This window comes from Synchiropus splendidus, chromosome 14 (genome assembly GCF_027744825.2).
Source record: "Synchiropus splendidus isolate RoL2022-P1 chromosome 14, RoL_Sspl_1.0, whole genome shotgun sequence".
NCBI classification, from domain to species: domain Eukaryota; kingdom Metazoa; phylum Chordata; class Actinopteri; order Syngnathiformes; family Callionymidae; genus Synchiropus; species Synchiropus splendidus.
The window spans coordinates 6,250,790-6,273,780 of record NC_071347.1 but is presented as its reverse complement, the minus strand read 5'-3'; the positions used below and the strand labels follow the sequence as shown (position 1 = coordinate 6,273,780).

The window sequence follows — 22,991 nt, the reverse complement described above, 5'->3', positions numbered from 1 at the left end:
TTCATTGTTTGTGCATTTGTTCAGCAGCTCAGCATTGAGATGCATAGGATCCTTTGGTCTGTCCGGATGACACGTAAGAGGATTATCGGGGTCGCACTGTTATGATCCTTGTTTTGGCACAGGCATGGTGTGATGACAGTGTTTGCTAAACCCCCAAACACCTGGTTTATTACACAGCTAATCCCGAGGCTCAACACCTCCTCAATGTGCCAATGTACAGTTCATCTCCAGCACACTCGGTCCAGATGTAATCTACATAATCCTGCTGTCGGCAACTCGAAATATGACCCTCATTACCTTCGCTTGGGAAGCTTGATGATGCCGAGTCCTTCTGGGCCACTGACTGACATGGATCTACGGCTGGCAGGTTGAGTCATAAAGGCGAGAGTCAGATGGTGTAAGAAACTTTAGAGAAACCAAAACATAAACCCTCCGCCCTGTTCAGAGCCAGCTGGGAGTCACACTCATTCACCCCCTGCACTAATGCCAAAAACCAAGGTGGAAACACGTTTCACAGAAATCACAAGAGCCTCATCGCCTGCTGTTCAAGCTTCAGGTGTACAGGTCCGCTGACTCGGCTGCACTCGGATGCTGGAGCATGAACTGCTCTCTCTCCAGCAGAGGAGAGATGGAGCAGCAGCTCTGCCTATTAAGCTGTGAATAGAAGCGGAGGATTCTCGTCCTGGGTGACTGAGATGATTAATCACCACAGTCACCGGGAGCTTCCTGCAGCAGACACCAGGGCAGCGATGGAGTCGTGATACTGCAATATCTGCGGCACTCAGACCTGCACCGAGCACGAGTCAACACCGGAATAAATCAGTGTTGGGGCAAAGGTTCAACAACTGCTCGTCTGCAGAATTCCACAGGAAGTTAGTGCACCCATAGTGTTTCAAGTATTTGGGATTCAGTCTAGCACATAAATGAACATACATGCCACAGTAGACAAAATAAGATGATCACCAACCGCATCAAAAAGTAGAAGTAGCCGAGGAGGAAGTGGCATCACTTCAGCACCCTATGAAGATTCACCAGGTTACCGACAAGCCCGGCCTGATCTTATGAGAAGCACAAGAGCACAAAACTCCTCAGTTATATTCCGAGCTGAGCCAAGAGAAGACAGACCCCTTCTGACTCTGCTGCTGAAGCACACAAGAAATGGGTTTTAGTAGACAGATAAACGGTCAGGCAGACAAGAGCTCATGGTCGAGGTCAGTCACTTGTCCCAGTATCAGGGTTCTGCACGGGAGCTACCTCACCGACGAAGAGGGCCTTTTAGAACTGGTACTGTACACGCTCTCCTGTGTGCGATCATGGAGGTCAGGAGTTTTCCATATGATTTCCTCGGCCATTAACATCAGACTAGCTCTGCTAATACACAAGCAGACACTAAAAGTTCAAATTTGTGGTTTCACACAGTAACCAACATTCTGACAGAGAAGAGCAAAAATCCATCTTGATCACCTGAACGACACTTGAGACCATATTTGATCAGACAATCACATCTCCAAATGGATCCATATATGTAATTGATTACAGTGTTGAGAAAGTGATGCTAGAGATTGATTTGAGGAAAAAAAAAACTCTGCCAAAGAAGTCATAACAACTTCACAATGTCGTTCTTCACTCAACTATTGACATTTGCCAAGTGAGTTCTCTTCCTCCGCATTTTCAGCTGCAACGCTTGAGGGAATCTTCACAATGGAGTTCAAATCAATTCTCATAGAAAGTGTTGAAAATATGAAGTTGAGAAGTATTGTGCCCATAAAAATAAATCGGCCAAATAATAATAACTGTAATTCAAGACTCACAAGCTTTAGGTGCCTATATGTTCTAGGTTTGCTTTCAATCCAAGAACCTAAATTGACCAGTAAGGCCACTCTAGACTCTCTGGCGGATTTTATTTATTTATTTATTTTTTATTTGAGAGAGTTTAGTTAAATTACAGTGTAATTGGGATTCATTTCTAGCTCTCAGCAAATGAAAGCTCAATGTTTCCGCTTCTTGTGAACGATCACGACGCACCGCTACACCTGATATTGCAGACATAAGTTAAAACACTGAAACAAGCGGAAAACGCGTGATGCATCATGGAAGTGGACATGATCATGGTGGTTTCAAACAGAGATATCCTGAATCCTGTCCTGCTATCATTTCACATGACTTACACCAAACTATAATGGAGTTCATTTGTAAAGAGAATATCTCCAAAACGTAAGACACTTCAATAAAACTTTTGGTCGTAAATGTGCGACCTGAGAAGTGATTTGATTTTGGTGGTTAGGTTTATGAACGTGGCATTCTAAAGATTTCCAGTTTCATTTCTATGACTTGACCGGCCTCATCCAAATAAATGACTGAAACAAATAAACCTTGTGGAATTACCAACGGTAGCTGACAGCATTGCGCGTTGACAGAAAGCCACCTGCTGTCCCATTGAGCATATTGCAATCAGAATAGAGTTGACATGTATTATATACATGAAAAACATGTAGCGGCAATAATATCAAAATCCCAATTTGGGTGGGAATGACGGTGGTAGGCCCCCTGCCATGATAGTCTGCTACTGCCACTCCGTTCTGAACTTTTTATTCTACTCAAAAAGCTCGTCTACTCGGGTGCAAGAACACCCACGCGACTAAAGCAGGCGAACGAAACTGTACTTAAGTTCATGTTCTACAGCAACGTACTGTTCAGCTGCATCCCTGCACAGTGAGCGCTCGGTGAAAGCACTGCAGCCCTCCAACAAGTTCAACGGCCTGAGTGTAAGTTAAATTGATGAACAAATGATCGGGATTCCGTGTGTCCAAGAAGAATCCCCATCACCTTTTTCTTCTTCACAACCAACATCACTTCATTTTACTCATTAAATGTGAAAATGTGAGTGATAACTTGTTCAGAACCCCACTCACATCTTATAACTAGGAACCAGGAAGGAAGCGTGTGTTTAAATGGTCAACATGTTGCAAGAATATTAGCTAAAAGCGGACCTCTACCTCTGAGACCGTCGACTGCCCACACACATGAACAGTACCCAGACCTCAATGACAACAGGAAAAGATGGGGAAAAAAAGATTGGCCATTGAGCACAATGGTAGGAAGGTCATGAATCCCTTGTATTCCACTGTTATTACCGTCACTCACGGGTCTGTCAGATCGGGCACATGAACGGGTTTGAGACTTTTGAAACTTTCCTTTTTGAGTTAATTTTATTCCCTAAGATCACGCCCTGAATGTGGGTCACCACCTTCCAACAAACTGCTATTCCAATTCCATTCAGCATTAATGAGAAGCTGCGTTCTACTTTCCAAATAGATTCATGACTGTGCTCCCAGACAGAGAGCTTTCGACTGAAGAGGATTTTAAAAGTGTAAAGATTTGACAGACGACAGCCGAGCCAGTGTTGGAAGATACACAGGAATGAGGCAACAGACAACAAGAACTCTATTAAAGACGGTTCTGGCTCACAGAACCGACAATAGATGGAGGACTGGAGGCAGCATCAGTAGCCAAGGAGGTCAACCATGGATGTAATAAGAGTAGCACTATCGTTTCGGAAAAAAAAACAATGTTGAGCTGCGGGCTGAACTTTTAAACTCTTAACTGTTAACAGTTGCTATTTCTCCTGGTAGCAAAACATACTCTCCGTTGTCAAAATCTGAGCACGTGGAAGCAGTTTGAGGATAATTGCATGCTGACAAAACATATTATGCTAACAGCCCTTAAAGCCACTGAGGGCAGTGACGGCAGTTTTAAATAGTCATTTAATATATGTTTCATGAATTGTGCTAGATAACTCAAGTAACAGCAAATTGCATAAAACAAAAATGCATACATTTTTAATAACAACATAACTATTGAACTGACAGCACTCAGACATTTGGATACTATGGGATGCCATGATGGACAAAATCATAAAACATGTGAAAATATGAAGGTATAAAGATACATCCAGTTTTAGTTCTGTAATCTGTACGCATTTTTTTCACTGTGATTTCTGAATATGACACTTCGGAGGTCACGGCCCCTACAGAACCGCAGGTCAGCCACACCCACGAAGAGATGGGAGCGTTGTCAGACAGGATCTGAAAAATGCTAGCTAGCTGAATGATATTGCATGTCAGATATCGCAACATCGGGATGATTTAGGCCTGGCAAGTTGACACTTGGTGATGAATAAAAGCGCTGACTACAGAGTAATTCATTCCTTTTAAGTTTAGTTTTCTACCAGAACTGCTGCCGCACCGTCTTCTGTCTTGTCTGACTTTCAGTCCTCGATGCCCAGTAGTAATCATCAAGTACTGCCAAGTCTGAATCCAGACGATCTAACCCGTCCAGGAAGTAGCAGGCATACAAGCAACCCTCATGAATATGATCAGTGTTTAAACATAAAGGCGTTATTCAGTGACTTTGGAAGGGGACGACGGCCTGTTATAGTTTGTTTGCACATGCGTCGGGGTTCTGGTGCGCTGTGGTGGTGCTCCCCCCACACACACAGTATCGAAGCGGTCACAGTTGGCTCAATCAAGTCACGTCAACAGTGCAACTTTGAATGAAGCTGATGTTCTCCAGACTTGACAACAAACCCTCTCCTGCACGGCCGCAGTTTCTCTCAATACACCCTATGTAAAGTGGCCTGTGGAACTTTTTCAGGTCATGGATCTAGTTTGTTGCGCTGCCTTGCTTCACCGCCATTTTCGCCAAGCACAACCTAAACCTCGCTCTGTGTCCTCGTCTTCTATTTTAAAAAGTCTCCATATTATGGAGGAGGACTTTTTGGCCACGAAATCAGTTAATGGCTGAGACGCTTCAGCTGTCAGTCAACGGCAAACTTGTAAGGAAGTGTGTGGTAGGCTGGATGTACAGTCGCTGCACATTGAAGGGTGGGCCCTGTAGCGACCTTTAGCTTTGCAGCTATTGCAGGATGAGTTGGGGAAGATTTGTTGATTTAGTTATGTTAATATCCAGAATACTTTCTGAAGAAGTCTTTCATATCATGGTATAGATACGATAACCATATACTATATAAATATATTGTTCATTGTGCCCTAGTTAGTGCTTATTTTGTCGTTTTGGATTAGCGTCAGCACTATTAAATCTATTTTAGGGTCTGCAATGACTAGTCGACAGAGTTGACCGTAAGTGACTTATCGATAGTCTCCAACTGCTGCGACGCCGTGACCATCGCAAGACAAACTGTTCAAACCACATTTTGAGCAATTAAAATATTACTAATCATAAAGATAGTCAGGACTGACGGATTATTAAAATAGTCGGTTGCTGACATAATTTATTTCTAACACCTCCTCAGGTGCATGTTATCATATTTGTGTCAGGATTTTTGAGTGACACTTGTAGTTAAAGCTGATTCTTATATGAGGTAGATTCTTTCATGCTGGTTAGTAACCACCATATGCATGAGATGCTAAACTGGAAATCCATAATAGGAAGGAAAGAACAAGATAAATTGTCAGGATGAATAAAAGACTTCTAAATATGTATATTCACAACTGGATGCTCCAGCTATAAAGTACATTTATTTGGAGGGATGTAGTACATGACATGCAGGAAAGAAACAGAGGAATCACCAGGAAGCACAGAATATTGCGCTCAAACATCAGAAAATCAAGGGACTCTTATTTTGAAAATGCAGTGAGAATTAAATCACTCTCTTTCTTGTCTTAATAGCTGCTAAAGCAGAGAATAAGAGTGCAGATGTGAGGAGATAAGATAGGAATCTTACAGTTGACGCTGGGTTCTGAGTCTGGGTCAGCATGTCTCCAGGGGTCCTCAGTTTGCTCTGAAAAGATTTATGAATTATATATTATGTGAAGAAATATATACATATATGTCAAATATAGAGGCGCACGGTGCGTTCCACTTTGGTGCTCTAATTCGGTTGCCTTGTTCAAAATCAAGCATATAGATTTGAAACACTGACATTAATAATAACACAAATAATGAGACGTTCCATTCACTTCAGTTTTTGTAGAGTCCCATAACAATTTGTTTGCTTCTCTTTTTTCTCAATTTCTATTTTGGTTTTGCAAATGTGTAATTCCAGTCTAATTAAAAAAGAAAAGGATCATTTTGACAACATGTTTTGCCTTTGTTTTTAACGTCATACACTGTGTAAAAATGGAATTACTTAAAATTTAGTGGCCAGAAGACACGCTACAATTATATGTGAACCCCTACAAAACATCTGAGAAAATCCTGTTGGACCAGAACCAAATTTTTGATTGACATTTACCATCACCATGATTTGATACCCCATTTTTATCTGAACTGTAAGTAACAGAAGGCACATTTTCAAAACAATTATGATTATTTTTAAATTCTAAATTTGACAAAGGCACGTGTTGGAACAACAAAACCAGGGATGAGCATGGCTCAGGTGTTTCTCACCTGCCCGTGGATCTGCTCCAGGATGTGGTTGATGTTCAGGATGTTCTGGTGCAGCCTCCTCTGGTGCTGCAGAGCCTCCAGCTGAGCTCTCTGCCGCAGGTTCGACACCTCAGCCAGCAGTGACTGCTCCCTCCGGACCCACCGGAGTCTCTCCATGCGGACTTGATGCTCCAAAGTGGCGCTCCTCTCCTCCAGGGAGTCCGCCAAGGCACGCAGTGCCTCCACGCAACAGTGGCGGTCCTCATGCGCCTCCTCCGCGGCCAGTAGGAGCCCGCAGCCCCGCTGACACACACCACCGTGCTCCGCTTCTGCCCGGCTGACCATCCCGACACCTGACATCTGGCTCGCTCCAAAAAGTTTCTTCCGCTTCGAAACACTTCAAATGAACCAATTTTGAACTCACAAGTGTCTAATGTTGTGCGCAGGTGCCGAACCTCTGACCCTCCTATGTCACGTGACCCCTTCTAGCACAGTCTTATGGTCTCTGAAGTGTTCTCGAATATTGTGGCGCTGTTTTACCGTATAGTAAAAGCTCGAGAAAGAAACCCCCGCGACACTCACTCCTCGTCGCTGGTTGCCCCGCCAACCATTCTGACCACTAACAGCTGTGGAAACAAGGTAGGCTGCAGTTACAGTTGTGGCCAGCAGAGGCCGCTGATTTGCAACGTGACAAACGAGCGTCACACGATTTAAGTGAAAACTGGTTAAATTATTTATTTATAACTTTTATCATGAAAACATTTTAATGCGATTTTATCCCTCCAACAATGAATATATCCCCTACATCCTATTTAAGCTTGAATCAACTTCACAATGACAAAACGCAAACTGGCCATATTTCTATTTTGATGTTTTCATTTGTTTCTATTACTCTTAACTATTTCAGTGCTTTGAATCCCAGATTCACGTCACGGTCTAAACTTGGACTTTTCTTCTCATATGTATAGTTTGTTTTTTCTTCCCAATTTCTCAACGATTAAAAAAAATAAACATTCATACACTTACAGTGTTTTCATTATTGAACTACAAAACCTGAATTAAAATGATTAATATTCTATGCATCTGGTGTGATGATACTATTCCTAACATGCTTCAGAGTGGATGACTTGTTCAACTTCATGTGGATACAGCAGCAGTGATGGATCCAGTTCTCCAGCAGAAGGTGGTCAGTCAGATTCCTAAATCCCTTCCGTAACAGAACTCTTCGGTCCAAATCCTCCCAGTCCAGAGCTGCTCCCACCATCTGACACACGGTGACATATAACAACCCTGGTGCGGGCGTCACATTTCGCTTCTCCACTTTTTAAGTTTGTTTTGTGTCGTCTGAGCCGTCAAGAGCGACGGTGTCGTTTTACAAAGACAATATTTGGGACAACACACCTGTCTGCAAAACCACAAGGGTGTCAGATCAATGGACTTTCCCTCTCCGTGTCTCTGAGCAAAGCAGAGGAATTTTGCTGAGGGGAACTGGCCGCGCTCACTGTTTAAACGATCACCGTGAAGAGAACATATCCAAGCAAGTAGTGCTGCTGTTGGACCTTGAACAGGAGAAGGCCACAAATCTGGGGCCGGCTCTGGCATTCACCTGGGTCCTTCACTGAGGTCGTGAACAACAACCGCATTTTAATGGTAGCTATAATTCATCCTGAAATATGCTGAAGAAAAAGAGAAGTTTTGTAGGTTATTTTTGATGCCATTTAAAACCAAAAGTAAAGTCAATGTTTTGGATATTGAGGTGCTGAGTGTTTACTCTGGGTGGACACAAGAAGAACACGATATTCTTGTGTGTGTTGAATCAGCAATACACTTCTGTCCTTGGGGTTAAAACCACACCAGCCAGCACGTCACTGACACCATATTGTAGTCCTTCTAAATACATTTCAAGCTGTCGAGCCACTGACAGAGAAAGGCGAAATGATACAGAATAAGCAAACAAAATACGCTTTAAACCAACAGAGGGAATCCATACGGTAAGACCACACACTTGGAGCACTTTTAATCATTTTTCTGAATAGACCTTTGAATGACAACAGGATACAAATGCTGTTTATTGAAGCAGAGGAGAGGCTGAAAAGAAACCAAACCAACATGGTAATATTGAACTACACTTTTATTCTTTCTCATCCAGACAATGAGATGATCCAGTTTCATCCCTCACGCTGAGTCCAGAGATGGCTGGACTTCCCCGAACATGCTCCCACCAGAGATTAACTCCTCATGTGCCAGATCACCGGACCATTTCTCTCCCCTCCGCCTTAGAACTTCAGACGAGAAACACAAACGCTCGGTATGAAATGGCTTAGCAGCTAATGCACATATTAGGTTTGATCTATATTTTCTCTGACAGAAAGGGATGCCACTCAGGAACGGAAATGTACCTCACGAAGCGGAGCGGACGGGACGTTACTAAGATGTGAAGTAACCACCGATCTCTCTTGTCATGCATGTTGGAATTTAGAGCCACCGCTTCACCCAAATGTTGAAGGCATTCATGCATTTTGGCAACACTTTTTTTATGACTTGTTGCATGAAGAAAAAGAGTGGGGGGAAAGCACTTTGTGATGGACGTTTGACATCGTCACAACATGGACGTCAGAAATCAGCGAAAGGAATGAAGCGTTTTTGTCCTCCAGCAGAAGAAATCAAGTTTGAACTGGTCTCACAGGGGAGTCTCGACAAACACTCGCATAGTTAACACAAAGAAAACCGACAGTGGATTATGCTCATATAGATTTACGTAGAACTCTTATGAATTAAAAATAACAATAAAACGACAGTAGACACAAAGACATGAGACTCGACACAGATGGCTTTGATGTTAGAGGAGATAGACAAGTTGTGCGGAATTTGTAGCATTGCACTGATACTGTCAAAAGTGACCCTCCTACTCAGTCATCACCCAGAGTGGAACTAAAATCACTCACAAAGAAGGGCAGCTTTAGTTCACACGTTGGGCTGTATTGTAGCTGAAGCTTCTCATGTTGGTCCCAAGCGTCTTCCATCACATGACCTCTCATTAGCTTATTTCCAGATACTTTCATGCGTTAGCTTATGAATGAGTCTAGAACAAGTCTTGCGGCGACTCATCAGTTCAAAATTTGTACGAATGAGCTTATTTTCAGGTTTCTATTTTGACGGGTCCAGCAATAACATGCTTACTGAGCATATTTCCAGATCAGGGTGCAAATAAGTTTCATGATTTTGATTTGAATTTGGGGCCTTCACAGTCGTGGCAAAAGAAACTGTACTGTTGCAGTGCATTATGGGACCTCTAGTGTGCAGTAGTGTCTCTAGTAGTGTGTACTGCCAGTTCACACTTGCAGAACGTGAGCTCTTTTGAATGACTGCTTTTAGGTATTGCACATTTTCACAGACAATGTTGTGCAGCATTTGCTAATAGACACAACCTCAGCTAGCGAATGTGTTTTGGTTTCCTTCCACTCTTCCAGGAACGAAGATGAAAAGCTGGTTATTGCAGTGCACAAAGCTTTCTACAAAGATTCCGAGGCAGAGACAACACCTCTCCGGTGTTTAGCGGGTCTCCCTCAGGGTGCAGAACACCTCACACGGGGGATGACAAGAGGGCCACCTCAGCCAAGTTTGCATGATGCAGAAGAGCAGCACCAGAACATTTGAATTTAAATCTAGTTGAGTATTTGGTTTCTGTTCACCGTACAAGTCAGCAGTTCTTGGTATTAATGATCGATTGGATCACATGGAGGTGATGCCTTTGCCACTGCCTGTTGTTGACAGTGTTGTTATCTAGTTGGACTTGAAAGTAGGGGACAGATGAACATCAAAAAACGGAGGGACTCACGCTATGATCTTGATTTGACCTCCAATTCTGATATTGCATCACCGATCATGCTGACAGTTTTGCCCTGCACGAGGGGGAACATGTTCATCATGATGGAGTTTGATTAAGATTTTGGTCATGGCAAGGGTGTGTGTAACTCTTACATCTGTATTAAAAGCCGGTGAAGGTGATGAATGGAACCAGAGTGGAGATTCAGTTTGGCTATTGCTGTTACTGTTGTGGGAGCAAGTGTCAGCTGAAAATAAAGGGCTAGAGTGGACACTTCTTTGCATAGATGGGCATTTTAAGTTGCAGAATCTATCAGCGATGTCACTTTCCAGCGCAGGTCAAGCTCGGGGGCAGAACAAGGACCAGATGGTGGGATTATATATCCAATCTGGAGGTGGTCTAAGACGTCAGATGTGAGCGAGGAAATAAGACGTCTGGGATCAGTGATGATGCTGCTGACTTTTGACCGCAATAAGAGAAGGGTAGGATTCATTAAAGACTTGTTTATCTACACTGCTACCATCTCACCTGCTTCCCGTAATCGCTCCTTGCCAATATCCATTTTTCAATATTTATTTCCAATATTGTGGGACGTCATAAATCGCTCTTGTGCTTTGACTGAAGCTCGGAAACAGGGTGGTCGAGTTGTCGAAATAAAATGATACAACTGAAGGATTACGTATAAAGATATTTATAAACATGTCCACTTATCCTTCGCAGCTGCTTTTACACCTCCAACCATGGAATGCACCGACGGATGGATCCAGAGAGTTGACTCCGGCTCTAAAAATGTTGGTAGGGGATGTAAAAAGGAGGAAGCAGTCCCACTCTCAAAAACCTCGTCTGTCACCAGGAGAGATAAGTGCAGACGTTTATGTAAGGCATATTTTAAGTTCCTTCATACTCGTCCAAAGAGGCTTTCTGTGGATAAATAAAGTCCATTTCAATGTTTCCCCACGTCAGTCTGTATCCACAAAAACCTTCCGGGAAGGAAAGAGTTGGAATATGGAGTCCCAGGTAGAAAGTGGAACCAAAACAGGTGTGGAGTTAAGTCCCAAAGGCCTTGCTGACTAGAAAGAGTCTCCTTCACAGGAAGTGAAGATAAAGATGGCGCTACATTCAGAGGTTCAGGCAGAGAAGAGCAACCAGGAGGAGGGAGAGGATGCTGAGGGACTGGGCGGCCATGACACTTCCACCTGTGGAAGAGGGCAGAACACTTGAGAATGGACTGGGTTAGGAGTCAGAATAAATTAAATATGTTGAGAATTTCAGAAGAATGTTGGGATGGTAAGATCAACCTTTAGTGTTACACATATCTCACCACAGAGGAGTAAAGTGAGCATATTAATTATTTCCTTATTTAAATTTGTACCGATCATTTGCATGCCCATATATCTACGTATATAGCAGGGGGGAAAATCACTGTGGGAGCAGCGAGATGACGACAAATGAGGATTACTCTTTGTAATCCAACACTGTCATGTGAGAAGTGTGATGCAGTATCACATGTCCCATTTACACTCCTCTCGCTAGTCCACAAAATCTTTGCGTACTAGAATTCCAAAATCAGTGACATGGAGCAGTCAGGTGGCTTGGTCCATAGGGGGATGGAAATACACCTCAGTGAGGGGATGAAGTCATAGAGATCCATTGCTGAGGCTCTGTACCAGTCCATCAGCTGGAGAGGGGTCCGAGTCACTTCTCAGATGAAAGGAGTGAGAATGTGAAGTGGCAGCACCGTTCTGACCCGTGGGGACTGTGAGGCCGTGACAAATGCTGAGTGACTATCAAGCAGCTTCTAATCCATTATCAGATGACAGCAGGGAGAAGTAGTACCTCACACGTGAAGTCTTCCAACCACAAAAAACAACCTGAGTCAGCAAGAATCTTTGAAATTAATTATAAAAATGCCATGGAGGGATTAGTGCTGCATTAGAATGATTAAAAAAGTATTGTACACAAGAGAGGACGCGCGCACACGCACACACACACACACACACACACACACACACACACACACACACACACACACACACACACACACACACACACACACACACAGAGTCCCAAATACGTTTATTTAGAAAGGCAAATGCACTAAAAATGACCATTGATGATGTGATAAAATATAAAGATAACATCTTTGTATGTGTCCAAAAGTTTAAGTTGTAGTTTGGCGCAGGTACCTGTCACTTGGATTCGGGAGACGGCTCCATCCCCGCCCTCGGAGTGTGCGCGCACCTCCACCACGTAGTCCCCCTCTGCATGCAGGGGGAGGTCGATGTCCTGCTTGATGGTTGTGTAAAGAGTCCCTAAGGTGTGTCCCTGCTGCCTGTACAGCACCTGCACGCACATCCGTATCACGGTACATCAGCTGAGTACAGACATGCCAGGAGTGCATCGGCGTGAACGGCTCACTCACTTTGTAAAAATTGACCGACGACTCATTGGCCAAGACTTTGACATGTTCCCAGGCAATATTCACATACTGGCCCTTTTGCTTTTTGCTGATTATCTTAGGAGGCTGACTGGGAGCTGAGGGCAGAAGCAGAGAGCACCAAGAAAGTGAGTAGTCGATTTCTCAGGTTTGTTGTGTTCCGAACTACTACTTGAAGAAGACGTACGGGCTCTCTTGGTGTGGAGGTGCAGGTGCTCACTGGGCGGCCCGTAGCCTGCAGAGTTGTACCCCCGAATCTCAATGATGTAATTGGTGTCAGGATTCAGTCCCTCCAGCGTGGTGTGGTTCTCCCTGCCGGAGACTGCCACCCTGTTGGCCCCGGCTTCGTTCTCTTCTTTATGCCTCCAGTATTTGATCTAAGGTTAGGTCATGTCAGTATTACTTTAAACAAAACACTACTATCTACAAAACAAAACAATACTATCCTTAAACGTTGAGTGATAAAGAACAGAATGGCAAATGGCAAAATTTTTTTTTTCTTCCAGGGGCCCAATTACACTTTTTCTGTGTGAGGAAGATGAAACCTTAACATGTACTGAAAGTAATTCCCTAAATTTACTAAAATTTACTAAAAACAACAACAAATATGTCGGTTTTCACATTTTTCTTTTTGTCTACAAAGGGTTTCTGCCAGGATTTTTGATGTGGCAGAGCCACCCACCCAGATAAAAATAAAAGAAAATGCGAGATAAACAACAGAGAAACAATAAAGCAAAGGGGATAGTGATTTCTTAAATTGCTGACAATAAAAACTTCTTCAAATCCTCTTCAAATGTCTGGCCAGAATGTGCCATTTGAGTTCCGCAAGCAACTGACTCGACAAAAAACACACAGGTAATGACAGGTAAACTTGCTTATACTGACCTGGTATCCATCGATATTACTTTGTAGGATATGCATCCATGATATCGTGGCTTCTGTTGCCATAGTTTTGGCCTCAACATTCTCTGGAGCTTGAGATGGTGCTGCAAAAGAGGCATTACTAGTTTTACTACAGACTTGATTCAACAGTTGACACACTCAGCTCCCTTGAGAACACACCGCCTGTTCGTCTGAACAAAGGTAATGAAATGCATTTTTCAATGGACATCAGACATATTGTTGAGACCTTAAACACTGTTCAGAAAACAACAGAGTCATTGAGGACACTGCATGAGCACACCTCCAGAGGAGGCATGTTTCAAGTCAGCACATCAATGTCAGGTGACTTGGGCGCCATCAGTCCTCCATCCTGAGAGTTGCCAGTGGTTGCCATCACATAGAAAAATGTTGATGCCTCATCCACTTCAAGATTTCAGAAGTCAATGCTTGAGACTGAGAAAGTGCCTTGCAGCAAGACTACAGTGCATCAGGACATGGTTCAGAGACTCTTCCCCTCAATGAGGAGAGGCGCACTGCTTTTACAGTGTTGCTGCTAATGGTGGTCATAGACTCAACTGATTCTACAGTGAGACCACATCTTTCTATCATGAGCAGCTGCAATACTTCGTCGCTGACTTGGTAGATTGTTTTTTACTTGTTTTCTTCAGCAAGCCTCAGTCTGCATAACAATGTGACGGCTCATATTTACTCATGGTAAGCCACACTTTTATAGGTGGAGCAGTTTCGATTTGGGGCCATTAGGTTGCTTTCTGTCTGATTCTGACATTTTGAATGAAACAAATGAACTTTCCACACTGAATTTTGATGGTTTATGTAGCCAAACCCAGCGGTTATGGGAGTTGGAGGAGAGGTTGGACAGGAAACATGGAGTCACAAAACAGATCTGCAGATTTTGTGGAGAAAAGTTGGCCTGCCGTCGAGGGGAAGCCAGTAACATTTTTAATGATGTCCACGCAACCCTCAACTTTCCTTGTGGATGCCAAAGCAAAAAAAAAAAAAAGCTTGCAGGAGTGATACATTGCCATGGCAACAGAGGATCCTTCCAACCCACCCTGTCAGGTCGCTATCAGGACTGTCTGTCAGTGGAAGTTAATAACCAGACTAAATGTTCTGCATCCTTGGGAGAATTATCAGCTCTCATGGTTCATGCTACATAGATCACGATAATCCCCCGCGAGGAAGCCGAGAGAGAGGAGGAGATGGGCTCACTTTCAAGAGGTATTAAAATTCCGCGCAACTATACATGCTAGTAAATAGGTTTCACACAGCAGTAGGTGGTGAAACCGGTGAGCAGCCAACACTGACAGACTGAAGCGGCAGGGTGCTGACACATCCCACCAGGTCGGTCAGCGACAGAAGCAGAAGCCAGTAGAAGGCTCACCATCTTGTGCAGAGTAGACGACAGCCGTCAGACTGTAGGGCCCTTCTCCTTTCTTGTTGAAGGCTTTGACTTTGACTTGGAACTCTGTTGAGGGACGGATGCTGGGGTCCTTGTAGACGTAGCGTTTGGCCTGTGGGTCCGACACTATTACTCTCATCCACTCCTCACCATTTTGAGGTTTGAAAGCCACAATGTAGCCGAAACCAGGACCGTAGAAGTATTGCTGGCGCACAGGCTGCGAGGGGAAGAAGAGAAAAAACAATCACTAAATCAGAAAATACAATTCGCAGCAAAAAGTTCAACTGTCAGTGGAGCACTTCCACCCCTGTTTAAATTTACATTCTAAAACATTTTTCTATCTAGCCAATTCATCATTCATTCTTCAATTCATTCTCTTTTTTTGAGAAAATGTACTAATTATTTTTTTCTCTTTTATCTGCATTACTCTTTATGAGGCAAGTTTTGCTGAAATTTTAAATCATTTTTTTGGGGACAGCAGTTTTGTCCTCAATAACCCTCAAAATGTAGTTGAATACTGACGCATGTACATGTTGATACTGAAAACTATGAAGATCCCAATGTGGAAGATATCGTCAACAATTTTCAAATTTTCCATATGACACCTTCTTCCAAACACAGATAGAACTGCGGAATGAAGTGAATTCATGAAAGATGGAAAGCGGATATAGAGGTTTGCGCTAGTGTGTCAAGAGGGGGATTTTTTTCAGAAAATCAGTGGGAGACAGACTCATATTTTCTGTTGAAAGAGAGACGGAAATACTCTTCCACAAATATTCATTTTGCTCAGGGTGCAACTTAAACTGTTTAACATTTTGGCTCCTTGCGTGACTGAGTTTGACACAAGTCAATATTATAGCAAACATAGACATGTCTGAGACAGGTGTGGGAAGCCTCTCCACACACGGTGTTTCTCATGAGAATGATCTAAGCCAACTAGCCATGAACTAGAAGAACTAGATAAGAAACTAGTCAACCTTTATGACTCTATAGAGTGTTATAGTTATTTTACTTTCGTTGGTAAGCTGATATAATTGGAATTCCTTTCCACAGAAGGGTGTCACATGCTGTTCAAGACGACATGCTGAAACAAAAATCGCCAGTGGAGAGCACCATCTGAGCATCACTGACCATGCAGAGTCAGTGATCTCCGATTAACCATCAATGTGAGGCCAAAAAGAAAAAGAGAATGAAAATGATTTCACTGATGTGATCCATTTTAACGCTGCTTCCACATGAAGATTCCCAGAAAGGCTGAAAATAATCCTGGACAACTTGCCCAGACAAATATCACTGCCACACTGGTAAATGACCAAGATTCTGGACGACTGAAGAAAGGTGAGTTGTCAGAGTGAAGAATATCACTTGCGGCCAGCTGTAACTTGGTGAGCCTCCCGGAGTGTTGCTCCCCCTCTGCCCTTTCACTGCTCATTTATTGTTCTGATGTATTACGGAGGTGTCGGAATTTTAAAATGGCTTGTTGACCAAAAGCCGGAGGCTTGGCTGCTCCTATCCATCTTTTATGCCTAATTTCCTCTTCGCTCTCTCTTGCGCTGCCGGTGAAACATAGATTTCAGAAGCCCATTTAGAAGAGCCAGCGTGTTTGACTGGGCCAGCATCACTGGAATAAAGGATCACACCTTTCAGAATGATGCCAGTGTTTCAGGCTCAGCAGCATTTCACATGTCACATATATATCACACTTGAAATGAAATCACACACAAATATATATAGAGTATGTACTGCCATTAAACTCCTGCCATGTTTGTAACGTGTGTCACCGCACAGGATTTCCTGTAACACAGACCTGAGCAAAGTGCAGCCCCTAGACTGTCAGTGTAAAACTAGAAAACTGATCAAAAGTTTTGAATTTTTTATTATAAATTCAACTTAAATATATCTTCTTTGTTAACTTCATTTTCCATCTTTACATTTGACAGCTTTGTGAGTATTTCCTATCCCTTTTATTACATTGGCATTGGAATTATATTTAGAAATGTATGAGACGCATCCAGAATCCTTAAATGGAATACATTTTAAACAAAATAAGACCCAAACAGAAACACCTTTTGCTTGTGTTTATGAAGTAAATGCATAAATAAAGTAAGTTAAATATAAGTAAATTTCATTTATTTCATTTCACTGTACAGTGTTTGACTCTTATCTCTAACTGGGATGGTATGTATTTGTCAGTCCAAAGGCATGCATGTTGGCAGAAGACTGCTGATGGCGTGCGTGGCTTTTGACATAAATCAGGGCTGGTTTTTAAACTTCACGTGCAATATAGAGACTGTTGTGAGGGGCCAGCCAACCAACTGATCCAAGGGACAAAAAAAAAATTATATTGGGACTTTTATCTTTTTATATATTCATTTTCTTACCCAACATTGTAGGTAATATATGAAACTAATATATATCTACAATAATATTGGAAATTTTATCTTTTTATATATCATTTTTATCTAACATTGTAGGTAATATATGTAACTAATATATATCTAAAATATTTGGAATTTTATCTTTTTATATATTATTTTTTAATCTAACATTGTAAGTAATATATATAACACACACACAAACACACACGTCTGATTTCCTGAGGGCCGCATGAATGTAGTTTAAGGGCCACAGATCGCACTGGACATACTTCACATATCTTTATCTTGTCTGACATAGTCTGATATAGTTTTACAGTGTTCTTATCTAGACACAGAAGTCATTTTAAAAGTTGCATGCAAATGATATGCTCTTTCACCCCTGGACTTGCAAGATGACTGGTGTGACGTGGAGCAAGTGAGATAGCCCTTCCAATGACGAACCCATTGCACTTTATGATTTACAAGTTATAAAATGCTCTCCGACTTCTCTATCCGTTTCCTTTTCCGCAGCTGGACCGCCTTTGTTCTGTCCTCAGCTTGTGTGAGTCAGGTTTTAAGTGACCTTTTTCTGCTCTTTCCAGCGCTGGAAAGTCCAAACCTACCGTCCATGTGATGGTCAGCTCCCTGCTTGTTCCGCCGCCCCCGCCGACATCTGAGGGCGCCACCACAGGATCTACAGTGAGACAGCAACAGCGGATTCAGAACCCACATGTGAGGAATATATATAAACCAGCCCAAACCCACACAGACTGTTGACCTATCGCTGTCAGTGCTGGCGAAACATCCTCTGCAAACTCTACATCACTGTCCACTTCAGAGCCAAACTCAACAACCCGCTGTCCAGGGAGTCCATTGGCACAGGTTTCCAGCAGTAACACAGTGTCTTGCAGTCGACCACGAGTTATATTTGCTCTCGGAAAAATGAACTGTACTTATTCAAATTAATATTTTAGAGTTTAATTCACCAACGTGCTCATTAGCAGTGGTCAGTGTGGCACCGTGCTGCTGTGTAAATGGCTGTGTGAGGGAATTTATGACCATTTCCATAGCGATTATGACACAAACAGAGGATTAAAAATGAGGTGAATATCCTTTCATAGGTCTTTTTATAGATGTCAAAGTAACCCAATGTGCGTGTCAGTCTGGTTGTAAAGAAGTTCCTCTCACTTGCGCCCAGAGTTTTGTCCTTCGGTGACGGGCTGCTGGCCTCGCCCGTGCCCAGCGCGTTGGTCGCAATCACCCGGAATTCATACTCTGTCCAGGGCACCAAATCCACCACAGTGGCTGAATCTGTATTCCCCTCCACATCTGCAGGGACTTCAGGAAGACAAATATCATCACTACAATTACTATCACGAAGCAGCGCAAGTCTCTTCATCAGCTGGACTCTTCTTACAGGTGGTGGCGTTCCTCCAGTCTTCATCCAAGTCCCGGTACTGGATGGTGTATTTGGAGATGGGGCTGTGGTTGTTGGCTCCCACGCTCCACTGCAATGTCACACTCTTGTCTGTTTTGTTCGTGACACGCAACCCACCTGGGGCACCTGGGGGCCCTGGAGGGAACAGAGAAGGTCAGATACTTTGAGTATGAGGTATCCATATTTCTTTGGACATCAGAGATCTTCAACCACTCTTCTTTTAGTCATCTTCTTTCATTCTTTCTTTATTATCCCGCTCTTTCTCCCCACATCTTCTCGCCAAAATCCTTCTCTACTTGGATCACCATCCAACCATTGATCCAAAATCTAATGTATTGCTATATCAATGCAAATATTCATCCAGCCATTTACCCATTCTCCATTCACCTCTCACATCTAGCTCCTCTCACCACACATCTCTGACACCCAGTCTGACCTTTAATCCGTCCATCCGAGCTTCATATATCCGTCTATAAAACAGTTTCTTCAATCCAGTACTTCTCAAATAGTGAGGCGGGCCCCCCTAGGGAGGCGCAGAGTGATGCCAAGGGGGGCACATGTGACCTCGGGGAACATACTTTTTTGTCGTACTAGAATAAAGAGTAATGACAATAAATGATCTACATTACTTCCTTTTTCTTTTGCTTAATGTTAACAGGGGGTGTTATTCAGCGAGGTACTTATAAGAATTTTATAGACAAATGATACTATTTAGAGCGGCGGCGGAGAGTGGTCTGATCGGGGCGAAACAACACGTTTACTTCTTCCTGGGGGGAAATAATCGAGAAGCATGAATCCACCCATCCACTGAATGAACAGTATCTATACATACTAGTCAACATATGACCCATTACGGCTTATGATCAGTTCTGTAAGCCTCCCTCCCAGCCATCATCCTTCTATTAATGTCTTCTTGATCACAACAGGCTCCCATGCATCTTTTCATTCCTCCATTCCTGCCATACTTCCAGAACCTTCAGATCAGCACGACTTATTCCGGGCAAATCACAGAGAGTAATTCTACATCCTTTGCACTTTATATTCCTCAGAAAAAGCCAACTGAGCAAATTCCCTTTGTTCTTAAGCAGTTCACATTCTGTCCTGTGCCATGTGCTTGGTGTAGATGAAGCACAGAGAATCAAAGTAATATCGTAAAAGCTCCAGCACGGGACTATTGGATTTGAGTAAAAATAAAAGGTTAAACTCTTGAGATGTTGAAGGGAAGAGGTGTCTTTGAAACAAGAGGTTTTCATGCTTCCACGGATTCCTCCACAAAAGCATGGCTTGGGCCTGACAGAAGTGCAGACCGCAGCATGGTGAGACTCACAAGGCACAGCCATAGAAATTTGATAGGATTTACTTTTTTGTGAGTCATGGATTCCCGCCGAGATATTCAAGGCGATAAGGAAGCCACAGCTGACAGGATTAGACAGTTAAAGCTCAGTTTTGAATTCCACATCTTTTTTTTTTTTTTACTGAAATATGTGTGCTTTTCAAGAACAGGTCAACCATATCGCATGTGGGCAGAGAATATTCTGTCAGTGACGTGCAGAATTTCACTCAGCTCAGTTGTGTGCCAGAGAAGCAAAACTAATAGCAAAACAAATGTGTGTGTTGTTGTTGTTGTTTGAGCAAAGTTAGTAAAAAAGCTAAATCTACCTGAATAATGATGTTATAATGGCTTTATAGGAAGCCATTGAGTGTTACCGACAGCTGAGGCGGTTATGAATGCACAAAGATAATGTTAATCAGGTAACCAGGTGCTATAACTATGGAGGCAAAGCTCTACCATTGAGTTCTGAATATGAAAATAAAAGTTTTGAATACCAATAAGATGAAATAGTAAGGAAAGTGTTGATCTGGAAAAAAAAAGTTTTGAATCCAAAAAAAGTGTTTATAATTTGTTTTTAAAATGTTGTCTTGAATCCATAATACAAAAAACTATTTTTAAGTTTCAATTTTTTTTTCACATTAAAAACTTATTTTTTCCAATATTGACAGTGATTTACCTCCAAATGTAACCTTCAGCTGAATTATGTGCGAGGCAGTGTTGTTTCTTGTCTGGGTCATATACTTAAAGGTCCCTCAGTTATAGCAGTCGCAAGATCCTAATACAACTTCTGGACTTCCCTCACAAGACGTTGCCGCATGTGGTGCGGAGACTTGAATCACTCATATGAATGAAGCACCCCCGGAGTTGCAGGTCTCCTGGATTAATGGCATAAAACGCCAGAGTATTTGCAGCTACAGCAAATAGTTCAGACCTTCTCTCACTTTAGCCATGGATCAATCATCATCTTAACCCCACACAGGGAGTGATAAACCCAACATTTCATTCTGACTGAGTCATCACCTGGAGAAATCGGCTTCAATGGAACCAAGGTAAAATGAGCCCCTCCTGACCTCATCTTATAAATCCAGAACTGGGATAAGAAGACCAGTGGAACCATTGAATTACCAGCACGAACTAGACCGCTCTTCAATTTAAAAAAGCAGCTTGTTCCTCACACACAGACAGTGTCCTGTGATTGACAGCAACATTACTCTGTAATAACAAACGCACATGTCACCCCGTCTTTCGATAGATGATCCCTTCTAACAACAAACTACAGGTGCAGGACTCTGAATTATTCGCTCAAACAATCTCACAGTGCAGATCCGCTTCCTTGTGTGCCATGATAAATGTCCATCTTTCATCTCCCCCTCTCTGTGCACCCAGTGCCGCTGGCATTAGCCTGCTCCATCGGGAGCAGCGGCTGTGGCTGTGTAATGGTTCCACCCCAGGAAAGTCTGCTGCTCTGCCTTCACATGGTCGTCCGTCAACACCTGATCTGAAAGGAGTGACAACATACTGAGGGCATAAGATGGATCACTGGCAACCAGATCTTTGTTCGGCCCATTCGCTTCAGAACGAAGCAGAACTTTTGTGCACTAACACGTGGGGGTGGCAGGCCCTAAAGCACAGGGGAGCAGAGAGGAAGTTGGCTATGAAAACACATGAATCGTGCTGAAAGAAAAATGCTCTAAATGATTGAGTTGGGTGCACGTTTCAGAATCTGTAAGCAGCAATAGGGTGACATTCACCGACACTTTCGACAAATCATCTGCTGTCTGTCATTTGACGGGCACTGAACACTGTTTCAGAAGCAAATCACATAAGACAGGTCACTCTGAGCTATCATGAATAAAAAAATGGCACGATCTACAACCAAACAAAGTATTTTTCTCTTTTTTTACCAAGGTTGGAAAAACATAATATGAATCCCACCGACTTCACCTGCGAAAGACCTTCCAAAAGGAGAACAAAACTGTCCAAGCCTGTGGACTCTCCTGGAAATTCATATTTATTTGAAAGCAGCTGCATTATTCAGGAGACTAATCTAAGTCTACAAATTGCAAAGATGGTGAGTGTTTTACCCAAACTCCCTTGAGTTGAGTGACAGTTAGTCCACAAGATGTGTAGACAGTTAATGGATTTGCAGGAGCATATCATTTGAGCAGGAGGCTGGAAAAATGTGGGCCAACGCTTTGACTTGCCAAAATGTGTGTGTTCTGCTGAGCCACGTAGGACAGCAGGTATTTATCTCTGCTTGACAATATATTTAATGACTCTTTCAGTCTCCCTCCAGTTAAAAACAGGGTCCTGAGTTTCTTCAGAGAGTCAAGGAGCTGCTCAGGCATGTGGTTTTGGAACGCTTGGTTTTCATCATAATAATAAATAACGGGGGTCGACAGAAATGCTTTTTTTAGGGCTGATACACATATCATATCTGGTGGATTAGGAAAGCCAATAACCGATATTAGGCCGATATTCTGGGCCGATCAGATTTGGCTTTGGCATTGAGAAAATTACAGAGTGGAGATATTAATTTGTTGGCAAACCTTCGATGAGTAAAAATAGACAGTATACATTCTTATGCAGAATGGATTTATTGCTTAGGTTTAACAGAAAAAAAAACATGCCCAACCAAACCACAGAAGGCAAAATTGTATGTTTTGTATCGTATATAAAAATAAAAATGTGAGGTTTAAAAAAAAGGCAGTAGGTTTCACTTGGACTTTGACAAAGGCGTCAGTGTCAGGCTTAATTCTTAACACAAGAGGGTGCAATTGGGAAAATGATGATGGAGGCCTATAGCAACATGACAAGTGGCAGCCAGTACAAAGGCAAAACCTACATATGGGTCGACCTATAATAAATATCCACAGTGATGATGTTGTTGTTACTGAATATTTGTCTACAA

At 42.7% G+C, this 22,991-nt stretch overlaps 1 protein-coding gene across 2 annotated transcripts in view; it reads right to left on the bottom strand.

Moving 5' to 3' along the window:
- Positions 1-8,252: 8,252 nt before the first annotated feature.
- The window catches only part of LOC128770691 (contactin-1a-like), an 83,552-nt gene continuing 68,813 nt past the window's right edge, over positions 8,253-22,991 (bottom strand). For both annotated transcript variants that reach the window (XM_053885474.1, XM_053885475.1), the window contains exons 16-24: positions 18,727-18,882; positions 18,498-18,647; positions 17,933-18,003; positions 14,935-15,169; positions 13,536-13,636; positions 12,838-13,027; positions 12,636-12,748; positions 12,400-12,556; positions 8,253-11,409 (exon numbers count right to left, since the gene is read on the bottom strand). In XM_053885474.1, coding sequence (XP_053741449.1) covers positions 11,333-11,409; positions 12,400-12,556; positions 12,636-12,748; positions 12,838-13,027; positions 13,536-13,636; positions 14,935-15,169; positions 17,933-18,003; positions 18,498-18,647; positions 18,727-18,882 — 1,250 coding nt within the window. In that variant the 3' untranslated portion in view covers positions 8,253-11,332. The remainder of the gene's footprint in view (positions 11,410-12,399; positions 12,557-12,635; positions 12,749-12,837; positions 13,028-13,535; positions 13,637-14,934; positions 15,170-17,932; positions 18,004-18,497; positions 18,648-18,726; positions 18,883-22,991) is intronic.